This window comes from Leptodactylus fuscus, chromosome 6 (genome assembly GCF_031893055.1).
Source record: "Leptodactylus fuscus isolate aLepFus1 chromosome 6, aLepFus1.hap2, whole genome shotgun sequence".
Lineage (NCBI taxonomy): Eukaryota > Metazoa > Chordata > Amphibia > Anura > Leptodactylidae > Leptodactylus > Leptodactylus fuscus.
In genome coordinates, this window is record NC_134270.1 from 114,105,246 (window position 1) to 114,129,799 (window position 24,554).

The 24,554-nt window shown below is 43.2% G+C and overlaps 1 protein-coding gene across 1 annotated transcript in view; it reads left to right on the forward strand.

The window, feature by feature from the left end:
• Positions 1–895: 895 nt before the first annotated feature.
• Positions 896–24,554, forward strand: part of MAP3K3 (mitogen-activated protein kinase kinase kinase 3) — a 31,633-nt gene continuing 7,974 nt past the window's right edge. Inside the window, exons 1-8 of the mRNA XM_075277084.1 lie at positions 896–1,111; positions 10,795–10,916; positions 11,543–11,583; positions 19,361–19,460; positions 20,481–20,594; positions 21,416–21,533; positions 21,744–21,877; positions 23,563–23,636. Of these exons, the coding sequence (XP_075133185.1) occupies positions 1,003–1,111; positions 10,795–10,916; positions 11,543–11,583; positions 19,361–19,460; positions 20,481–20,594; positions 21,416–21,533; positions 21,744–21,877; positions 23,563–23,636 (812 nt within the window). The 5' untranslated portion in view covers positions 896–1,002. The remainder of the gene's footprint in view (positions 1,112–10,794; positions 10,917–11,542; positions 11,584–19,360; positions 19,461–20,480; positions 20,595–21,415; positions 21,534–21,743; positions 21,878–23,562; positions 23,637–24,554) is intronic.

The following is a 24,554-nucleotide window of genomic DNA, read 5'->3' on the forward strand; positions in this document are numbered from 1 at the left end:
AAGCTTAATTTGCAAAAAAGCACAGTACAGAGGACGGCTTCCCGGAGGTCAGTTTTAAAACCCATTCATTTGAATGAATTTTAAAAGCAAACCACCGGTGTCCGTATGCAGCCTCTCCAGTGAAACCATTTTTTTGGCTGGACACAAAGTCCTGCATGTCCGACTTTGTGTCCGGCCAAAAAAAAAATGGTTTCCACACGGAGAGGCGGCATACTGACACTGGCGGTTTGCTTTTAAAATCCATTCAAGTGAATAGGTTTTAAAACTGACTGCCGGGAAGCCATTCCCTATGCAGTTTCTCTGGGGAATAGGACGGAGACCCAGTGGGTGGACACGGGCGTAAGTGTGAACGCCCCCTTCCATGTGTTTTTTTCCTTAGTAGTTTTTAGCTGCGGTTTGCTACTTGGGACCTCAGAATAAGACCCGTTTCATAAATCTTCTGCCATTACAATGCCCACCTCTTAACACTATATCTGCAATAATAATAATAAAATAGGACAAAGACAAATTGCATAAAACTGTTTCACAAAAAAGAAAAGTAAAAATGATTTAAATAACCCGAATGATAAAAGGTGTTTAATTTTGTGGTCTTAATTAACAGTCGCGTCTGAATCACCCTTGTTGTTCTGACACTTGGGAAAGCTGGGTGACAGTCTCCTAGGCGCCATAACGAGATAGGGTTTGTAGACTATGGTTACTTTGCTGTCGCTATGGTGATACAGTGACCGCCCAGTGTCAGAGAAACCTGTCATCGGAAACCCCGCCCACTGCCTGCGCTGCGTTCCATATGCGGTCCATGTAAAGATGCGCGCTTCTATTGGCTGCTTATCGTCCCGCACTCCGGTGATTGACAGCTCTATAGTCCTGTACTAAGTACTTTTGTGCGCATGCCTGAGGCCTTGGTATCTCGAAGACTGAGGACACCCGGATATGAGGTGACCCGGAGACGCCCGCGGGTATGACAAGACACCCGAAGAGAAGTTTGGGGAGTTTAGGCCTTTGATGTTGTCAGTGCGTAGAGCATCTCGTGAAGACCTGGGACCTCTTACTGAAGGCCTTAGGCGCCGGGACGCGGACAAAGCCCGGGACGTCGGCCCCTGTACCGCCATGGGTGAGTGCGGAGCTTCCTTGGGCACTGAATTATGCCAGTTACTTGCCCGACTCTATTCTGTGTTATATAGTAGGTACCTGGCGGGCCTTACACTGTGCTGTGCCTGATGTGTCTGCTGATCAATGCCCCAACCTCTGCCCTGCAGAATCCTGCACTCCTTCCATCTATGCCCTGCAGAATATTTCACTCCTTCCATCTATGCCCTGCAGAATATTTCACTCCTTCGTCCTCTGCCCTGCAGAATACTGCACTCCTTCATCCTCTGTCGTGCAGAATATTGCACTCCTTCATCCTCTGCCCTGCAGAATATTACACTCCATTATCTTCTGCCCTGCAGAATACTGCACTCCTTCAATCTGTGCCCTGCAGAATATTGCACTCCTTCATCCTCTTCCTCCTTCAATCTGTGCCCTGCAGAATACTGCACTCCTTCATCCTCTGCCCTACTGAATATTGCACTCCTTCATCTTCTGCCCTGCAGAATACTGCACTCCTTCAATCTGTGCCCTGCAGAATACTGCACTCCTTCAATCTGTGCCCTGCAAAATACTGCACTCCTTCATCCTCTGCCCTGCAGAACACTGCACTCCTTCAATCTGTGCCCTGCAGAATACTGCACTCCTTCACCTTCTGCCGTGCAGAATACTGCACTCCTTCAATCTGTGCCCTGTAGAATACTGCACTCCTTCATCCTCTGATCTGCAGAATATTACACTCCATTATCTTCTGCCCTGCAGAATGCTGCAGTCCTTCATCCTCTGCCCTGCAGAATACTGCACTCCTTCAATCTGTACCCTGCAGAATACTGCACTCCTTCATCCTCTGCCCTGCAGAATATTATACTCCATTATCTTCTGCCCTGCAGAATACTGCACTCCTTCATCCTCTGCCCTGCAGAATATTATACTCCATTATCTTCTGCCCTGCAGAATACTGCACTCCTTCATCCTCTGCCCTGCAGAATATTGCACTCCATTATCTTCTGCCCTGCAGAATGCTGCAGTCCTTCATCCTCTGCCCTGCAGAATACTGCACTCCTTCAATCTGTACCCTGCAGAATACTGCATTCCTTCATCCTCTGCCCTGCAGAATATTACACTCCATTATCTTCTGCCCTGCAGAATGCTGCAGTCCTTCATCCTCTGCCCTGCAGAATACTGCACTCCTTCATCCTCTGCCCTGCAGAATACTGCACTCCTTCAATCTGTGCCCTGCAGAATACTGCACTCCTTCAATATGTGCCCTAAAGAATACTGTACTCCTTCAATCTGTGCCCTGCAAAATGCTGCACTCCTTCAATCTGTGCCCTGCAGAATACTGCACTCCTTCACCTTCTGCCGTGCAGAATACTGCACTCCTTCAATCTGTACCCTGCAGAATACTGCACTCCTTCATCCTCTGCCCTGCAGAATATTATACTCCATTATCTTCTGCCCTGCAGAATACTGCACTCCTTCATCCTCTGCCCTGCAGAATATTATACTCCATTATCTTCTGCCCTGCAGAATACTGCACTCCTTCATCCTCTGCCCTGCAGAATATTGCACTCCTTCAATCTGTACCCTGCAGAATACTGCATTCCTTCATCCTCTGCCCTGCAGAATATTGCACTCCTTCAATCTGTACCCTGCAGAATACTGCACTCCTTCATCCTCTGCCCTGCAGAATATTATACTCCATTATCTTCTGCCCTGCAGAATACTGCACTCCTTCATCCTCTGCCCTGCAGAATACTGCACTCCTTCAATCTGTACCCTGCAGAATACTGCATTCCTTCATCCTCTGCCCTGCAGAATATTACACTCCATTATCTTCTGCCCTGCAGAATGCTGCAGTCCTTCATCCTCTGCCCTGCAGAATACTGCACTCCTTCATCCTCTGCCCTGCAGAATACTGCACTCCTTCAATCTGTGCCCTGCAGAATACTGCACTCCTTCATCCTCTGCCCTGCAGAATATTACACTCCATTATCTTCTGCCCTGCAGAATGCTGCAGTCCTTCATCCTCTGCCCTGCAGAATACTGCACTCCTTCATCCTCTGCCCTGCAGAATACTGCACTCCTTCAATATGTGCCCTAAAGAATACTGTACTCCTTCAATCTGTGCCCTGCAAAATACTGCAGTCCTTCAATCTGTGCCCTGCAGAATACTGCACTCCTTCACCTTCTGCCGTGCAGAATACTGCACTCCTTCAATCTGTACCCTGCAGAATACTGCACTCCTTCATCCTCTGCCCTGCAGAATATTATACTCCATTATCTTCTGCCCTGCAGAATACTGCACTCCTTCATCCTCAGCCCTGCAGAATATTATACTCCATTATCTTCTGCCCTGCAGAATACTGCACTCCTTCATCCTCTGCCCTGCAGAATATTGCACTCCATTATCTTCTGCCCTGCAGAATACTGCACTCCTTCATCCTCTGCGCTGCAGAATACTCCACTCCTTCAATCTGTGCCCTGCACAATATTGCATTCCTTCATCCTCTGCCCTGCAGAATACTGCACTCCTTCATCCTCTGCCCTGCAGAATACTGCACTCCTTCATCTTCTGCCCTGCAGAATACTGCATTCCTTCATCCTCTGCCCTGCAGAATACTGCACTCCTTCATCCTCTGCCCTGCAGAATACTGCACTCCTTCATCTTCTGCCCTGCAGAATACTGCACTCCTTCATCTTCTGCCCTGCAGAATACTGCATTCCTTCATCCTCTGCCCTGCAGAATACTGCATTCCTTCATCCTCTGCCCTGCAGAATACTGCACTCCTTCATCCTCTGCCCTGCAGAATACTGCACTCCTTCATCCTCTGCCCTGCAGAATACTGCACTCCTTCATCCTCTGCCCTGCAGAATACTGCACTCCTTCCTCCTCTGCCCTGCAGAATACTGCACTCCTTCCTTCTCTGCCCTGCAGAATACTGCACTCCTTCCTTCTCTGCCCTGCAGAATACTGCACTCCTTCCATCTCCAATGAAGCACTGCCCCACCATTTGCTCTAAATGAAAAATTAGCTCAAAAGGTTCTAGCCAGTGTGCTACAGAATGTCAGGCCAGCCCAGCTGTGCCTTGCAAAGCCTTGTGTTGCTCCCATCATTTACCTTGTCGCACAACTCACTAGTCCAACCTGTGCCCTGCAGAACAATGCTCAAGCCAAGCCTGTGCCCTGTGGGGCAATAGACTAGGCCAGCCTATGCCTTGTGAAACTTTAAACTGTGCCCTGCAGGATGGTACTGTTCCCCAACTTGTCCCCTGCTGAACCTTGCCCTACCCCAACATGTTCCAAGGAACATTCTGTATTAGGCACACCTATGCTTTGGAAGATGGTGAGCTGGGTCCCAACACCTTGGGCTTCGTATTCAGTTTTGCTGTTCTAGAGTTGTTTGCTTTATATGATCCTAGCAGTTTTATTTGAGTTCATGCATCGGGCCATGTTTTATCTTATAGTTTTGCTTATATGGTGTGTTACTGCATATTATCTCTGAATTCTGATCTACTGTAAATGAGGTCACTGGTTGTGTCTTTGTGTCGCTCAGGTATACAGTATAAATTAGGGCAATGGTTGTGGCTCATTATATACTATAGGCAGAGGTCAACCTACATTTTTTTGCGAGTAAAAGTACTCCTTATTATTGTTGAGCATTTTTCACCATTTGCACTAATGGAAATAAATATATTGGCATACAATTGTAAGCAGGGGAACCAGTGCTATTCCTGTCTTCCATGTGTCTGTAGTGAATTTAAGGTTTTGTTTTTGCACTGTTCACTGTGCAGTAAAAATGACACATTCTGTGTATTCTTTGGGTCGGCCTGATCACAGAATACAACATTTCTATTTGTTATGCTTTAATGTCTGTACAAAAATGGAGGTGTGTTAAGGCGTTTTTTTGTTTTTTTCGCATACCATTTTGGTGAACGTCTGACTATTGATCACTTTTTGTTCAATATTTTGATCTGTTACCACTACAGCATTCATCATATGGGATAAATATTTTTATAGTTTGGACATTTAGAGGCACAGCGATGCTAAATTTATTTATTTTTATTTAAGGCCAAGGGAAACAAAGAGTGATTTGAATTTTTAGATATTTTATTTAAAAAAACAACTTTAGGGGCCGGAAATGCCGCTGGGAAAATCACGGCGTTATTCAGTACTTGCAAAGTGGATGGGATTCATGCAAATCCTATCACCACTGCGGAAAAAATCCCAGCGCATACACGCTGCGATTTCCAAAACCGTTGAGGGTTTGAAAATCGCAGCATGTCAATTATATCTATGGAAATGCCGGCGGCTTTCCCGTATATATAATGGTAACAGGAAGTCAGCGGAGGAAAATGCCATGAACTTTCTCTTCAAAGTGCTGCGGGAACAACCGCAATGCGTTCATGCAGCGGTTCTTCCCGCAGCACTTTAGCGCCGCTTTTCTGGCCTGTGGGCCTTAACCTTACAGTCTATGGCTGTGTTCACACTGAGTTTTTTGGCAGCGGATTTTGACGCAGAATCCTCCTCAAAATTTGCCTCCAAAAACGGCTCCCATTGAGCAACTCTTAGTAACAGATGCTAAATACATTTTGCACTGATTTATTTTGTATGTTGTTTGTGTGTATGTCCATAAGCGTCATATGATTATGTGTATCTCATTTTGGATATCAGTGGAAAAACCTGTGATCAGTTGTAATGGATACCTGGAGTAAAGCTGTATCTAATCCTTCCCCGTGTACTACTGTGTTTAGACGCAAGTATCTAATCCTTGTTGGTGTGGTACTGTGTGCAGATGCATGTATCTAATCCTCCCCCATTTGCTATTGTGTGAAGAGGCGCGTATCTAATCCTCTGGCAACTGAAACTGTGTGCAGACGTGCGTATCTAATCTTACGGCGTGTGGTACTGTGTGCTGAGATGCGTATGTTATTCTCTGACATGTGGTATTGTGTGCAGAGGCATGTACCTAATCCTGCCCCATGTGGTACTGTGTGCAGACGCAGGTATCTAATCCTCACCTATGTGGTATTGTGTGCAGTGGCGCGTATCTAATCCTCTGGCATGTGGTACTGTGTGCAGAGGCACATATCTAATCCTCCCCGTGTGGTATTGTGTACAGTGGCGTGTATCTAATCCTCCGGTGTGTGGTATTGTGTGAAGACGCATGTATCTAATCCTCCTTCGTGTAGAACTGTGTGCGCGTATCTAATCCTCCGTGTGGTACTGTGTGTAGATGCGTGTATCTAATCCTCTGGCGGTGGTACTATGTGAAGACATGCATATCTAATCCTCCGGCATGTTGAACTGTGTGCAGATGTGTGTATCTAATCCTCCCATGTGTGGTATTGTGTGAAGAGGTACGTAGCTAATCCTCCCCTATGTGGTACTTTGTGCAGACACACGTATCTAATCCTTCAGCTTGTGGAACTGTGCAGACGTTCATATCTAGCCCTCGGTCATGTGATACTGTGTGCAGGTGCACGTATCTAATCCTCCCCTGTGTGGTATTGTGTGAAGAGGCACGTATTTAATCCTACGGCGTGTGGAACTGTGTGTATATGCGTGTTTCTAATCCTACGGCATGTGGTACTGTCTGCAGACGCGCGTATCTAATCCTCCCCCGTGTGGTACTGTGTGCTGAGACGCGTATCTAATACTCTGGCTTGTGGTATTGTGTGCAGAGGCATGTATCTAATCCTTCAAAGTGTGGTACTGTTTGCAGACACACGTATCTAATCCTCCCCTTGTGGTATTGTGTGAAGAGGCGCGTATCTAATCCTACGGCATGTGGAACTGTGTGTAGACGCGCATATCTAATCCTACGGCATGTGGTACTGTGTGCAGACGCGCATATCTAATCCTACGGCATGTGGTACTGTGTGCAGACATGTGTATCTAATCCTATGGCGTGTACATCTGTGTGCAGACGCACATATTTAATCCTCTGGAGTGTGGAACTGTGTTTAGACGCGCGTATCTAATATTACGGCATGTGGTACTGTGTGCAGACGTGCATTTCTAATCCTCTGGCGGTGGTACTATGTGAAGACATGCGTATCTAATCCTCCGGCATGTGGAACTGTGTGCAGATGCACGTATCCAATCCTTTGGCATGTGGTACTGTGTGCAGACGCATGTATCCAATCCCCCCTGGCGTATGGTACTGTGTGCAGACGCGCATATCTAATCCTCCGGCGTGTGAAACTGTGTGCAGATGCGCGTATCCAATCCCTTGGCATGTGGTACTGTGTGCAGACGCGTGTATCTAATCCTTTGGCATGTGGAACCGTGTGCAGACGCACGTATCTAATCCTTCAGTGTGTGGAACTGTGTGCAGAAGCGCGTATTTAATCCTCTGGTGTGTGGGACTGTGTGCTGATCTGTGTATCTAATCCTCTGATACGTGTATCTCAGTTTGGATATCAGTGTTGTATTGTGCATGTGGCGTGACCGTGTGTATTGCAGTTGGAATATGAGTGAAAGACTTGCAGGTTTGTATTGGCTAAGGGGGGGGGGAAGGAGGCATTGTGTTTAGAATGCTGTATCTAAGCAACAGTACGTCCAAGCGAGTTGGAGTCTCGTCTTTAACCTTCCCGGATATCTGAAGTATCTCTGTACCAAATTTGGTGAAGATCGGTCTAGTCGTTTGGTTTGCAATAGAGAACAGACAGACAGAAATTCATTTTTATAATATAGAGAGATTTCATACGGGGCCACACGGTGGCTCAGTGGTTAGCACTGCAGCCTTGCAGCACTGGAGTCCTGGTGTTCAAATCCCGCCAAGGGCAAAAAACCATCTGCAAGGAGTTTGTATGTTCTCCCCGTGTTTGCATGGATTTCCATCCCATATTCCAAAGACATACTGATAGGGGAAAAAAAATGTACGGTACATTGTGAGCTCTGTGTGGGGCTCACAATCTACATAAAGAAAAAAAAAAATTTTTTTATAAAATGTTGGCTTCTTTTTGTGAAATCTTGCACTTTTTCATTCTTTTTCTTGATGTTGTACTGAGAGCAGTACAATGCTTGGTATATACCGGTAGGTGTCCGGGCCTGTGTATAATACGCAGAAGGTAATGCTTTTGGGTGTCATTTCAAACAGACATATCTCATGTAATATAAAACCTAGAGAAGTGCTTTTTGTGTCATATGAAAGATAAGATTCTCCTCTCAAAATGTTTGTCTTTGTTTTCAACTGGTGATATCTCTGAAGTTAATACATTGTCTGGGTTAGCATATGTATATGCAGCTGTGTTTTCTACTAGTGATATCTCTAGAAATAACACAGATAGAACTGCAATCTCCTCTTTCATATGGTGTTAAAAGGCCCAACGTTGTGGAAACACAGCAGAAAAAAACCCGCTGCGTTTCAGAGTACCAGCAAAGTGACTGAGATTCTGGCTAATCCCATCCACATTTTACCTGTGGAAACTATTTCACCAATAGATTTAACAGGGGAAGAAAAACTGCAGAGAAAAATGCAACAAAAATACTACGGGGAAAAAAATAACACATTCCGTTTTTTTTCCCCACAGCGTTTTAAATGCGCCTGCAACATGGGGCTTTATCCTAAAATCAGTTTTGATAAAGCTCCAAGATATAACTGCTTGAAGTGACAACACCCCCTTCCCCGCAACCTAATCTTCCCTTCATTGTGCAAGGGCCGATTCCTCCAGTAAAATCATTGTATAGCTCTCAGGTCTTAATAGAAAAATAAGGGAAAAAATCCTGATCCTCCAAAACTTGTTACTCAAGTATATTACTACATTTATTGATGTCACAAATGCCGGCAGAAAATTGTTCAAAAGTTGTTAGAAAATTTAAGTCCTCTTTACTAGAAGCAGAAACACACCTTAGTAGCCACCAATGAAGCAATGCAAAAATAAGCAGCTTTTTATTGATATGCAAATTAGGCTGCGTCGGCACAACCATTAATGTCCGTTGCTGTCATCCTTCAAAGGATTGTAACAGTGGATGTTAGTTGTAGCAGGATAACGGATATAGACACAGCCTGTCCGCCGGTGTCCATCTCCATTGACTCTATTGTAAACAGCACAACAAGCATTTTTCCACCACGTTGTTTGCTTTTGTGATGGAAGAAAAAGTCCTGCAAGCAAACATGATGGAAGAGAGCTTGAATGCAGATGGACACACAACGGAGCGGCTCTGTCTGCATCTGCCATTAATGTCCGTTGCTCTCATCCTGTGAAGAGCATGGAGCATTAAATAATGGTATTGTGAACCCGATCTGTCAGATTTGCCTTCAAATAACTTGCTTTTAAAAATTTTCTGAGATAACCCTTCTAGAAGTGCCCTCCATAGCGGTTGGAGCTAGGTTGATGACGCTAGGTACCATTGTGACTGACTCAATAATTTGATATCTAGAAAACAATCAAAAGGTAAGGGCCATTTCAGATACTCCAGCTTTTGACCATGTTTACTAGCCCAATGTAGCTCAGCTGAACACTGCATGTCCATTCTGTTCAGCCAAGCCATGGTCAGACCACTAAATGGGGCTGATACAGTCAGGAGCGCCCTTCCTCACAGTAGCATCTATTGCGCTGTAATGTGAGAAGGGGCGTTGCTTACCACCCAGCCGTGACGCTGAGCCCCCCAGTACTCGTCTATGGACAAGCACTTTCAGGAGGGGAGGGAGGTGGTCCTCACGGCTCTCACAGTACAGGGCTATAGATGCTATTGTGAGGAGGGGCGTTCCTTACTGACTGTCAGGAACGCCCTTCTGACGGTGAAGAGATACGGTACCAGCACTGATAGCTCTGCACCTGGGGCACAGAACATGAAAGCTGACAGTGTGCTGAATTCAGCGCACTGTCAGCTTTCTAGCGGTATATAGAACTGCATGTGCCCCTGGAGGTGAAAGGTCCTCTTTAAGGCCAGAAACCCTGTGGCAAAAAACTGAGTTTATCAGTACCTGTAAGTTCTGGCTAATCTCATCCACACATTGCAGAAAAGCTGTGGTTTGAAGAACACTTGCACACAAATGTCAATTATACCTACGAAAATGCTGGTGTTTTACATACAGGTATAATAGGGGCACAGAGTCCACAGAGAAAAACTCTGCTACTTTCTGTGAAAAACACTGCGGAAAAAAGAACACGATTTGCTGCTTTTTCCCACAATGATTTTTTCGCTGCAGCCTGCTACCATTGCACCCTGTAAATATAGAAGGTTATTGTCTGCTGTAAAGGCTAACTCAATTTTGTAGTGACCCAGATATTGACCTTAGAATACATGCCGCCAATGCCTCCATGGCGATAAGAGAGGGCACCGTGACAAATTCCATTACACGGAGGGAGTGTGTCTGATATATGCTCATTTACCCTACTCTAGCAATCACATTAGCATACAATTCAGCAGTTGTAGCCATTTGATAAAGATAGGGACAAATCCCATTCTAGTTGCCTTTGTACTATTCTCTCTCTCTTTTTTTTTTTTTTAAACACGTAATTCAGTTTTTTTCCAAAGTGGGGTTCTCCAGCTGTCGCATACCTGCAACTCCCATCATGCTCTGAAACCTTAGGCTCTGTGGCCTCCATACAACAATCTAATGTTTCCTATGCTTATTTACAGGTTATCGATTAATTCTAAGTTTCCATGTAGTGGGAGAAGTATTATCTATTTATAGGTTATGGATAACGTTTGTTGCATGTGATAATCGGCTTCCCTTTTTGTCTCCCCTTACAGATGAGCAGGAAGCTCTTAAGTCCATTATGAAGGACTTGGTCGCCCTTCAAATGGGAAGGCGACATCGAACTACAGGAATCGAAGGGGTGAAAACAAAGACGAGCAGCCTCCCCAATAAACAGGTGAGACTTCGCAGACAGTATCGATGGCTAATGAGATTGCAGAAAGGGGTCTTAAATGGGACTAAGCGTCAATACCAAAGCCTATGGACAAGAGTGGAGCTATTTCTGGAAATAAAGCAGACCCTTTTATCATGACCTCCTATCTGGAAATGGTATAAGTATTGTAGTCATTGATCAGTTATGTTGTAGGGGGGTGGGTGTACTAGTGAGAAACTAATTCACCTCATGGTCTACTGGCTTCAATGTTCCTGTTGTACACCCAGAAGAAGTGTCAGTGTTGGTCAACCCATCAGTGATACCAACAGCTTGATGGCAGTGCCAAGGAGAAGTGATATGTAGCCTGCTAGTAGATACTGTAGAAGGAGGTTCCAGTTTGGTGATGACGTCCTTTTATTCATGGCCAGGAGGAGTTACTGATGATATTGTAGTTGAGAGTCAGTTTACATTACAAGGGTTGACTTATTTAAGTGGCTCCCTTTTAACGTAAATGGGCTCAATGGATTTTAAGAGCTTCACCTATAGGAAAGATGAAGGGAGGGTCCATTTGCAATGCACATTACAACCTATTGACACAAGACCATAAAATACAGAGATGTGTCAGTAATTCACATTTGTTTTCATTGTAGACTGATGTTCGGATAAAGTTTGAATACAATGGAGAGAGACGGTAAGTAAAATTCTTCTTTAAATATGATTTGGCACAAAAACAGACCCTTACGCTGTTGAGAAATACAGGAGCCCTGTGTGGATATAACCTGGTTATCTATCTTTCTGGAATTCACAAGTAATATGAATTTATAAGTTAAATTTGCCATTCAGTAGTCACTCTGTCATTGATCTAATGATTACTCTGTTGCCTTCAACAAAACAATTGATAGAAAAAAATAGGCCATCAATGTTAGAATCCAGATAATCCCCTTAACCTTTGCCAGAAAAGGCATGTAAGTTTCTAATATATTTTGAGGGACTTTCTCCTTGGTTTTGCCTTGCTCCCATTTTCTTTTAATTCTTCCTCTTTTTAAAGTTTTACAAATTTTTAAGAACTCTCTTAAAAACCTGCCCTGATCATGCTCCATTGTCCCAGAGTATTAGCGGTAAATAATCAGTACAGGCATCAAAATGGTAGCGTGACGCTATCCTAAAGCATTAGAATGTATTTTAGAAAGCAAAAAAACTAAAACTTAAAAATCGCGCTGCTTGTGCAGGAGGACGTTCCTGACAGAGTGTCAGAAAGGCCCTTCTGACTGAAAAGAGCTAGGTACCGGGACCGCTAGCTCTTCACCCGGGGCACAGATCGGGAAAGCTGACAGTGTGCTGAATTCAGCACACTGTTGGCTTTCCAGCAGTATATAGAACTGCCTGTGCCCCAAACCATGAAAGGTCCTCTTTAACATCTCATTTTTTTTACCACATGCTGAATGCCATAACAACACCTTCAAACCCCCCCCCCGATGGCAGGATTGCATCTTTTCCCATTCTATCCCACTAGTATTTGTTTTACAGTTTTGTAATACATTAAAAACATCTAAAACATTTAAAAAAAACTAATTGCTGTCATAGTTATGTTAATAGAAAATGTATGGCTCTTGGAAGGCATGGAAGATAAAGATGGAAAATGGCTTAATCCTTAAAGGGATCTTATCATTAAAATGCAATTTTTTGTGACTGACACGTAGGAATAGCCTTTCGAAAGGCTATTCTTCTCCTACCTTTAGATGTCTTCTGCGTGCCGCCGTTCGGTAGAAATCCCGGTTTTCTTCAGCATGCAAATGAGTTCTCTCACAGCACTGGAGGCGGTCCCCAGCGCTCAAACAGCACTGGGGGCAGCCCCAATGCTGCGAGAGAACTCTCCAGCAACGCCTCCATCTTCTCCAGGAACGGCCTCTTCACACGTCGTCTTCCGGCGCTGGAGTGAAACTTCTACGCACGCGCAAGTCGGCTCTGCTGTCGGGCCTCGGGCAGAGCCACCTGGTTTTAAGCGGCCATTTTCTTGTGGCCGCTTACACAGTAAGAGGGGTAAGTGGCCACAAGAAAATGGCCACTTACACCAGGCAGGCATGTGCAGTCGGCTCTGCCCAAGGCCCGACAACAGAGGCAACTTGTGCATGTGTAGTTCACTCCAGTGACGGAAGAAGACGTGGCGCTGGAGAGTTCTCTCACAGCTTTGGGGACTCCCCCAGTGCTGCAAGAGAACTCATTTGCTTACCGAAGAAAAACGGGATTTCTACCGAACAGCGGCGCGGAGAAGACATCGAAAGGTAGGAGAAGAATAGCCTTTCTTACTGCTATTCCTACGTGTTAGTCACAAAAAATTGCATTTTAATGATAGGATCCCTTAAAAGGCACATCAGAGACTGCCCCTTTCCAAATGCAGACACCAGAACGATCTCTTGCTCAAAGAGAATGGGGTCCAGGGTAGTGGTCTCTGTATAAGATGATATACTAATGGGGGTTGTCAGTATGAGAGAGCCCCTTTAGGTCCATGTGAATGATAAGAGAGTATTAAGGAGTTGCTCTGAATGCAGCTCTCCAGTATATTAGTGTAAGGTCACCAAGTGTCTGTGGGACAACCTGAACATATTCGGGGACTGTAGAACTGCTTCCTCCTGTAGCTTGTGTTAATGCTTTTCCTGTAGTAGCAGACACCACTAAGGTCTGCCAACTCTGTATATTAGAGTAAGCCACACGGTGTGGGGTCTTTTAACCCATTTTGAGATTTTATTGCTTCCCCCATGTTAGCACTTGCAAGCTGCGGTGATATTGTCATTTGGTAAATGATAGTTTGTGTGTCCAGCCCAGGAATGTTCACAGCACTGTCAATGGCCTAATTGTGAACCGGCCCTGGCTCCCTCTGATCTCTAACCTGAGTTTCCCTCATCTTAAGGGTCTCTCATTTACAGACAGGAGCCTGGAAATATCCTAGTGCCTGCCAGATCTGACCACAGCTATGCGATGGCCTGAGGCTGAGTAGCAAGGATTTATAGGAGGCAATGGGATAGCGCTTAGTGCTGGCTGAGTGAGGGCCACGAGGAGCGAGCTAAAAGCTTCCTACAAGCGGTGGAAGGTTCAGCCGACTATTAGCAAACACTGGCGTGCTCTGTGGGCCGTTTGGTGCTGGATATTCTAGGAATGTCCCTTGTGGTTTCCTCTCCTTCCAGAGTAACATATCTACTAACAGCCTAATGAAACTCCAGAGCCGTCCACATGACAGCCCATGAAAGGCATTCAGATAAAAGTCCTATAGAGTTGCCAGCAATGTTCTGGCCAAAAACACAGAATGTCAGACGAGGCCTCACTCTCAGTGTCTGCTCCAGGCCCGAAAATCATTAGAGGTTCAGCCATTACACCTTCTGCTCATTAATATTTCCCACCAAGTAGTTGGACTCTTCGGGAAAGGAGGGGAATGAGTAAAAGTAACTAAAAATAACCAAAAAAAAGTTGTACAAATGTGAGCAAATTAAAGAAATACTAAACCCACATTTAAATCTTATGTGCCTATACTGTGTAACAGAATATGAGCTATTACTCCATGGGATCAACCATTTTGTGTTGCTGATGTGGAGTGTAGTCTTCTGTAGTTCACTTGTCCTGTCCCCATAATCCCTTTATATCTCCAGGCCTAAGAACCACTCAATAACTCACTATATGCTGTTCAGTGTAAGGCCAGGGGGCACCTGTTGGATGGGGCTGGTCACTATAGATAGTATCACAGTAGTGTAATTCTATACCATTTTATCTGAGTGTCCCCCCTGGAATTTCCTGCCTTGTGCCACTGGTATTGTATGCAAATGAGAGTCTTCAGGCCTTCTGGTCTTTAAAGCAACATGGAGATTTATATTATATGGAGCTGTATGCCAGAGAATACAGATACCATGTGGATATATAATAATATGGAGCTGTATGCGGGAGAATGTAGCTGCCGTGTGGATATATGATAATACTGCCCACGACTTCGTCTGAGTTTTGTTGGCGTCGATGATCCGCCTATATTCAGCAAATTGCTGCCATCGATGGTTTACTTGCTCCAGTGTTTCAGCACCTCTTAAAGGGGCTCTATCACTAGGTAAAGTCATTTTTAACTAATCACACCTTTGCATCTCCCTTAGAAAGTCTATTTCACACCTACCTTTTGTATGTAGATTGCCTCAGTGGTTTCTGAATAAGTCCGTTTATATTCATATGCTAATTAGACTGGTGCACACCTCTCCCTGCTGTTTTCTATGGGAGGCTGCTGCTGCTGCTGATGATGACTCAGCTTCCTGTTTGATTCACAAACATAGGAGATAATGGGAGAGAGGAGGCTGCTGGGAACTTCCTGAGCTGGCTGGAGGCTCATTAGCATATGAATAAAAACGGACTTATTCAGAGACCACTGAGGCAATTTACATACTAAAGGTAAGTGTGGAATAGCCTTTCTAAAGCCTATGCAAGGATGTGATTAGATAAAAATGACTTTTCCCAGTGATAGAGCCCCTTTAAGCTGTCCTGCTGCTGAGCTTGTTCCTCATGCCGTGTGTCAGCACTGGATGGAACACAAAGCATACAAAAAACCACCAGGCATAAATTGATACAAAAATACAAAATCTTTAATTCAATAAAAATACACATATAACAAAACAATACATATAGAAGATACAGGGAAACTAATATACCTAAAAGCAAAGGCACAAGATGGTATGGAAAGATGTTACAACGAGTATTGTAGCAGCAAACAATGACACAGAGTACATACAATTAGCTGGGTGTGCAAGTGGGATAACCCTGAAACCCCTTGAGACAGATATATAATGACCCATTGAAGTGGCCCTGTGTAACAGTTGGTAATGAAGGGTTAATTGTGCAAAAAAGATACCTGCATGTTATAACCAGAAAGGTCAAATACTTGCCCCCCAAAAATTTTAATTGTCCAGTATATATGCCTGCATGCAGAAAGTAACTCACATGAAAAACCTCATAGAGGGGTTAACTGTGCAATGCATGTGACTGCATGCATGAACCTATAGACAAAAGGACTTTTGCCCAACAATCCAGGGTTAATTATGCATTCTATGTAACCCTATGAATGGGTATGTGAGAGATTCCCCAAATAACTTCCAGGGGTGAACTGCCAAGTTGCATAATCACCACACATAACCCTGCTACACAGTAACCCAATAACCACCATGGATCTAATGTATAAATAAATGTATGAACGCTACTGCTACATACCGTACTGTACCAACTATGCCTGACACCCGACGCGCGTTTTGCCTAGACGGCTTTGTCAAGGGATATGACAACATTTTTGGGGGGCAACATTTTTGGGGGGCAAGTATTTGACCTTTCTGGTTATAACATGCAGGTATCTTTTTTGCACAATTAACCCTTCATTACCAACTGTTACACAGGGCCACTTCAATGGGTCATTATATATCTGTCTCAAGGGGTTTCAGGGTTATCCCACTTGCACACCCAGCTAATTGTATGTACTCTGTGTCATTGTTTGCTGCTACAATACTCGTTGTAACATCTTTCCATACCATCTTGTGCCTTTGCTTTTAGATATATCAATTTCCCTGTATCTTCTATATGTATTGTTTTGTTATATGTGTATTTTTATTGAATTAAAGATTTTGTATTTTTGTATCAATTTATGCCTGGTGGTTTTTTGTATGCTTTGTGTTTATACACACCAGATGGTCTACCTTTTTGAGGTAGTTTGTGTGACATATACTGGATGGAGCACATCAGATAATATGCAAATGCATGTACAAAATGGACTGAGCGTTAGGCTGGTCTTACATGGCCGTAATTTAAGTCCACAAATGGTCCACAATTGAGGGTTTTCAATTGCGGACACATTATATTCAATGTGGCCTCTTACACCACTGGATATTTTATCCGTGGTGTGGTCGGGTCGCAACCGTGGTCTGCAATTTATAGGACATGTCCGAAATGGCCGTGAATTGCGGCACTGCACAGACTTGCCCATAGAACTCTATGGGTGAGTGCGGCAGGACACGGACATCTGTGGAGCCTATGTTGCCAATCAGCAACTAGTGTTGCTGATCAGCAACTTGTGGACCGTACATTCAATACGGTTGTGTAAGACCAGCCTTAGAGAGATAACAGACCTGGCTTTATCAGAACCTGAGATAAGCTGCTGCAGGAGCAGTGTAATATAGTATGTGAACATAAATTCATAACAGTCGAGAAGCCAGGTCATTTACCGGGATAAAAAGTAGCCTATGTGTTAATCGAGGTTACAAACTATCTATGTGCCAAATTTCATTTTGAAATTCTGTCAGCCGTTTTTGCATGATTGAATAACAGACATCCAAACTTTCACATTTATGATATTAGTAGGGTAGGATGGAGCTGTACACAGGAGAATGCAGGTACCATGTGGATATATAATAATATGGAGTTATATGCAGGACAATGCAGCTGCCATGTGGATATATGATAATAATGTGGAACTGTATAGAGGGGAATGCAGCTACCATGTGGATATATAATAATATGGAGCTGCCATGTGGATATATAATAATATGGAACAGTTTGCTCTGTGGGATAATAATATTTCTGATATCGGTATGTTAGTTTAATGTATCTAAACTAGTATTTTTATGATTGAACAGCTCAGTAATATTCAGTGAACAGTGATGATACTGAAGTAAAAATAGTAGAATGTAGTATATATTCTATAGTAAGGTAACAGGACTCTTTTTAACCAATAAAAAAGTGTGACTATGTTCTTCTTATCCTTAAAGGAGTATTCCAACGAATATAATTATATCTATATTTGTAGATAGTTAAAAGCTAAACCTTTTTGCAAATATAAGTAGTTAAAAATTCTGCAGAGTTTTAAAGATTTCCTTTTAGCCATCTTAGTGATGACATCTGTTGTCTTGGATCAGTTGCCAAAGGATACGACCTCAAATGCAGAAACTTCCTACGGTCTTACCTGTATGTAGTAAATAGTAAGGTGAAACCTGTCCTGAAGAAGAGATCAGTTTGGTATTGCAAAACGTTTTTGTGCACAGCATGTATATACACTCACCGGCCACTTTATTAGGTACACCATGCTAGTAACGGGTTGGACCCCCTTTTGCCTTCAGAACTGCCTCAATTCTTCGTGGCATAGATTCAACAAGGTGCTGGAAGCATTCCTCAGAGATTTTGGTCCATATTGACATGATGGCATCACACAGTTGCCGCAGATTTGTCGGCTGCACATCCATGATGCGAATCTCCCGTTCCACCACATCCCAAAGATGCTCTATTGGATTGAGATCTGGTGACTGTGGAGGCCATTGGAGTACAGTGAACTCATTGTCATGTTCAAGAAACCAGTCTGAGATGATTACAGCTTTATGACATGGCGCATTATCCTGCTGAAAGTAGCCATCAGATGTTGGGTACATTGTGGTCATAAAGGGATGGACATGGTCAGCAACAATACTCAGGTAGGCTTTGGCGTTGCAACGATGCTCAATTGGTACCAAGGGGCCCAAATAGTGCCAAGAAAATATTCCCCACACCATGACACCACCACCACCAGCCTGAACCGTTGATACAAGGCAGGATGGATCCATGCTTTCATGTTGTTGACGCCAAATTCTGACCCTACCATCCGAATGTCGCAGCAGAAATCGAGACTCATCAGACCAGGCAACGTTTTTCCAATCTTCAATTGTCCAATTTCGATGAGCTTGTGCAAATTGTAGCCTCAGTTTCCTGTTCTTAGCTGAAAGGAGTGGCACCCGGTGTGGTCTTCTGCTGCTGTAGCCCATCTGCCTCAAAGTTCGACGTACTGTGCGTTCAGAGATGCTCTTCTGGCTACCTTGGTTGTAACAGGTGGCTATTTGAGTCACTGTTGCCTTTCTATCAGCTCGAACCAGTCTGGCCATTCTCCTCTGACCTCTGGCATCAACAACGCATTTCCGCCCACAGAACTGCCACTCACTGGATGTTTTTTCTTTTTTGGACCATTCTCTGTAAACCCTAGAGATGGTTGTGCGTGAAAATCCCAGTAGATCAGCAGTTTCTGAAATACTCAGACCAGCCCTTCTGGCACCAACAACCATGCCACGTTCAAAGGCACTCAAATCACCTTTCTTCCCCATACTGATGCTCGGTTTGAACTGCAGGAGATTGTCTTGACCATGCCTACATTCCTAAATGCACTGAGTTGCCGCCATGTGATTGGCTGATTAGAAATTAAGTGTTAACGAGCAGTTGGACAGGTGTACCTAATAAAGTGGCCGGTGAGTGTATATTGTCCCATAGAACACCCATGGATGACAAGCATTATTAATAAAAGTGGACACTGAGACAGAGACTCCAGCATAGATATGAACATACCTTTAATCTGCACAGGAAACTCATCATGATAAAAAAAAAAATACAGTAATCTGTACAGTTCACTAATTCTTTTTGCTTGTATTGATGTGTCTCTGCAGGATTCTGCAGTTTCCCCGGCCTGTAAAGTTTGAGGATGTAGAGCAAAAAGTGAAATTTGTCTTTGGGCAGCAGATGGACCTACATTACATGAACAATGAGGTAAGTGTAGCCTGAAGTACAAGCACTGTTATTTCATTAACCCAGTGTGAGCTAATGCAGAAAGTTTCGTAATCCAGAAGGTCTAGTAATCCAGCATAGCTAATGTTGAACTTTAATGATCCAGCACAGGTTAGAAAGTAGAAGAACTAATTGTCTATGGCAACTGCCTAAACTTTTTGCCAAAGCTGTTTGTTATTCATGATGCCAGTTATCACTACCATTAGCGGGCAGAGCTGATCTGTACATTATGCCTTGCCTCCTTTTTAGTCATTTTAGTTTGTGGGGATGGTTGGCTAAACAAAGCATTAAAGTATTATGTCCTGACAGTATATGTGTGCATAAAGTAAGTAATCACTAAGGGGTCATTCACACTACCGCTGGCGACCATTAGTAATGTCCGTTGCTATTGTCTGTTACAAGATTTTAGAAAGGGACACTAGCAGAACAGACACAAATCCTATAAAAATTCCATGGGATTTTATCTGTTGTCCATTAGTGTCTGTTTACACCAAATCTGTCAAAAGTCCATTATTTTTCATAGACAATTCTGCATGCAGGACCTTTGTGTCCATTAAAAATAATGGCTTCGTAACAGAGGTCAAGCGCTGTTATTTGTTAACATTGAAGTCTATAGGTAACAGACAGTAACTGATGGGCTTCCGTTATAGTGTCCAGCACTACTGTCCCATTTTTTTCTGAGCATGCTCAGAAATCAGAAAAAAAGCAAAACAAAGAGGACAGTATAAAAACGGTCACTAACTGACATAAACTGATGCTAAAGTGTCCATTTTTTGTGTCCGTTAATGTCTGTTATAATAGGTGTCCATTTGGGGGGGGGGGGGTTTTGGGGGGTTTTTAACGGACACTATCAGAACGGACATCCATCGGTAATGTGAACCCGCCCTGAGAGTGTTTAACAAGGCTGTGATCGCTGGTTCAGAATACATATTGCTATTTGTTGTGTTTTATGCCATCTGATGCTTCCAGCTCCTGGCTGACATCCCTTCCTCCATTTTGCAGCTCTCTATACCCCTCAGAATTCAGGATGATCTTGACAAGGCCATTGATCTCTTAGATCGAAGTTCCAGTATGAAAAGTCTTCGGATTCTTCTTCTCTCCCATGACAGGAACCATGTATGTTCTTATAATGTTTTTTATATGTTGTGTTGTCATTACCGTGCTCAATAAAGGATCACTGACTGAATACAGTTAGGCTTTGCTACAACATGTTCCTGTTTTTCAGGGTGGTATGCGACTTGTTCCTTTATCTGAACAGTTTTTTCACGGGGGCCTGTCAGGTCTATGTGTAAAATTAAACCACCCACGGCTCATTGTGAACTGGTGGTTTAGTGTTCCAAATAGCCCTATTCAAACCCTGTCCGTGGCAGCACAAAAAAATATCTTTATATTTGCCCAGTTTCTGTAGACCCGGTGACCGTGCAGTTCTGCATTGAAGCTGGAGCAGTGCACCTATGAGCATATGTGCAATGAAGTTGAGGTATAGAAACTGCCCAGGTGACATGAGCACCAGAGAGAAGTCCAATGACATCAGAATCATCTGGGGTTTTTCGTTTTTTTTTTAGGACATGGCTTTTTAGGACACCAATCCTCCATAAGAACATGTAGGTGGTTTTGTGTTCCCCCAAAACACCTGACAGGTTCCGTTTAATAGGAGTTTATGTTCCTGTGTTAGTAATCTCCAGTTGTTGGAAAACCACTCTTCTCAGCATGCCCCAACTATCTGCAGCTTGGGAAAGCAGATTAGTTCTGGAATCTGGGTTCTGGAATTAGTTCTGATCCCCGCTGTGACCGGAGAAATAGATGTGCGCGCATGTCGGTCCCATAGCAAGCCCTATTAGCATGTCTCCTTTTAAAAGACCATTTCTACCCATAATGCATCAGTCCAATTGAAGTTTCATTTCACAATGATTTTTTCTTTTTTTTTTTTCTTTTAGACGTCCTCACCACACTCAGGGGTCCAGAAACAAGTGCGAATTAAGGCCTCACAGTCATTGGGTGATGTTAATGCACCATATCATCCTGCGGAGACCCGAAGTCGACACCTGTCTGTCAGTGAGTAACCACCAGGGATTTATTCATCCATTTTTTTTTTTTACTTACATGATGTCCATTTAGGTTCTTACCAGAGAACCTACCATATATTTTCTTTATATACATTAGGTCAGTTTCTGTTACATCATGTACTTCACAACCCATGTAAAATGTCACTTTGAACAAATGTCATATAGGAACGCACGTCTTTGTTTTGTCCTTTGCACACAGGTTCACAGAATGCAGGTCGCAGCTCTCCACCACCGGGCTACGTCCCAGAGAGGCAGCAGAGGATTGCACGACAGGGCTCTTATACCAGCATCAATAGCGAGGGCGAGTTTATTCCTGAGACCAATGATCAGTGTGTAAGTCTGAGCCTGACTCGGAGGCTCGTGTTTGGAAACTGTCAAACTGGTATTTTGGTAATATGCTTGTCTGTGGAAATTTTTGTCATCTTTGGATTAAAGGGGATATCAAAGACTGAAAATTACTGCTGTATCCCCTAAGAACCTCCATTTATCAGCTGTTCTCTTTACACTGTGCGGTTACTTTGCTGCCTATTGCAGCTCAGCTCGTATTTATTTGGATAGCAAAGCTACTACACAGTGTACGGAGTTGACTGCTGTCATTTCTGTACCCTGTAAGGAGGACAGCTTATCGAAGGGGGTCCCAAGTGTCTGCCCCCTTCTAATCTTAAAAGAATGACCTGTCATAACAATAGGCCTTTCACTTTTGGTCTCAAATAACCCCTTTAAATAAATACTAGCTTTTACCCGCGACTTCGTCTGCGGTGAGTTGAGTATTGGGCGGACACAGACGTGTGAAACTGTAAAAGTGCTTTAAAAAGTTTGGTGGGCTAGCAAATGTGATTTGATGTGTTATATTGTGTATGTTGTGATACAGACAATGTGATGTGTTATACAGCCTGTGTACAGGAGTATATATGTATCAGGCACTGTATATAGCAGTGATAGGAGATACATGTAATATATAGTATATACAGCCTGTGTACAGGAGTATATATGTATCAGGTACTGTATATAGCAGTGATAGGTAATACATGTAATTATATAGTATATACAGCCTGTGTACAGGAGTATATATGTATCAGGTACTGTATATAGCAGTGATAGGAGATACATGTAATTATATAGTATATACAGCCTGTTTACAGGAGTATATATGTATCAGGTACTGTATATAGCAGTGATAGGTAATACATGTAATTATATAGTATATACAGCCTGTGTACAGGAGTATATATGTATCAGGTACTGTATATAGCAGTGATAGGAGATACATGTAATTATATAGTATATACAGTCTGTGTACAGGGGTATATATGTATCAGGTACTGTATATAGCAGTGATAGGTAATACATGTAATTATATAGTATATACAGCCTGTGTACAGGGGTATATATGTATCAGGTACTGTATATAGCAACTGTATATAGCAGTGATAGGAGATACATGTAATTATATAGTATATACAGCCTGTGTACAGGAGTATATATGTATCAGGTACTGTATATAGCAGTGATAGGAGATACATGTAATTATATAGTATATACAGCCTGTTTACAGGAGTATATATGTATCAGGTACTGTATATAGCAGTGATAGGAGATACATGTAATTACAATGTGATGTGTTGTATTGTGTATGTATAGTGGAAAGCTATATGTAAATGTGAGTGAGTAGAGTGAGGGCTACTCCTGAGGTGACAGTAAGGAGTGTGCAGGCAGGTTGAGGCAGGAAATGCCAGGCAGTGTGTGTGAGTCTATAGCTGGGGCTAGGAGTCCTGCTTTTGTGAGTCTCCTGCTAGGAAGCCATGTTGTTTAGTGGCACCAAAAGTAGCCTGCAACTCAATCCTGAGGGAAAACTATGTTTGTGGAAAATTGCACGCAAATCCGTCCAGGCGTTTTAGCGTGATTGAGGAACAAACATCCAAACTCACAAACATCCAAACACACAAACTTTCACACTTATAATATTAGTAGGATGTGCAGTGCCGATATGTACCAATAACTTAATTATTTTGATCCAGATGCTGGACCCACTGAGCAGTACAGAGAATTCAATATCTGGAAGCTGCCAGTCCCTGGACCAATCAGAGGGCAGGTATGCATTTTATCTAACCATATTTCTTGATAGAGAAATTTGTGAATGTATAGGAAGGGGATTTATTATAGCAGAAGACTAGAGATGAGAGCAATGGAGAAATGTGATGTTGGTATCATATGATAGCTGAGATTCCTATGCTGCCTAGATTGCAGAAGCAGACCTGTAGATAGAACTAGTTAAAAACAGTCGGGAATGTGAACTGATGCATATAGAGCTCAAGTTCCTGTGTTTTTAACTAATAATATATCAGGTTGTTTTAGAGCTAGTACTGCAATCCTGGCAGCTTATGAAAGCTGAGAATCACTCGGTGGCATAAACCCAGAGTTACAGGCATTTGAAGTGACTATCCCCTTTTGATAAATGACATGGCTGTACAAACTGGCAATACCAATGCGTACAGATTATCCTTGGCAACAGCTCAGTTAGAGGGTTGTTAGAGAAATTTAGAACCCGTTTACTACTAAAAGGAAAAGAAGTCAATGTGTATTACATAAATATAGACCAGACCCCCTCCCAACACATTAGCAAACAAATGGATAATAATATGGGAGTTACACTTCTTTTTAAGGCTGGTTTCACAGAACCACTGCACATTTCACTGAAATCCGCTGTTACTATTTTACATACCGTTTTGCTACAGAAGTGGGAATTTTTGAAATCCACAAAAGAATTGAGATATTGCAGTTTGTTTTTATTGTATACATGTTTTCTAAATCCTACTGAAATGTTTTGTACAGGGGTTAAGGAATCCTAGGTATGATTGCGAGAAAGGACAATATGTGCATGGAGTTTGTATGTTCTCTCCTGTGTTTCCTTGGGTTTCCTCCCACACCCCAAAGACATACTGATAGGGAATTTAGATTGTGAGCCCTATATGGGACAGTGACTATGACTGTAAAGTGCTGTGGAATATGG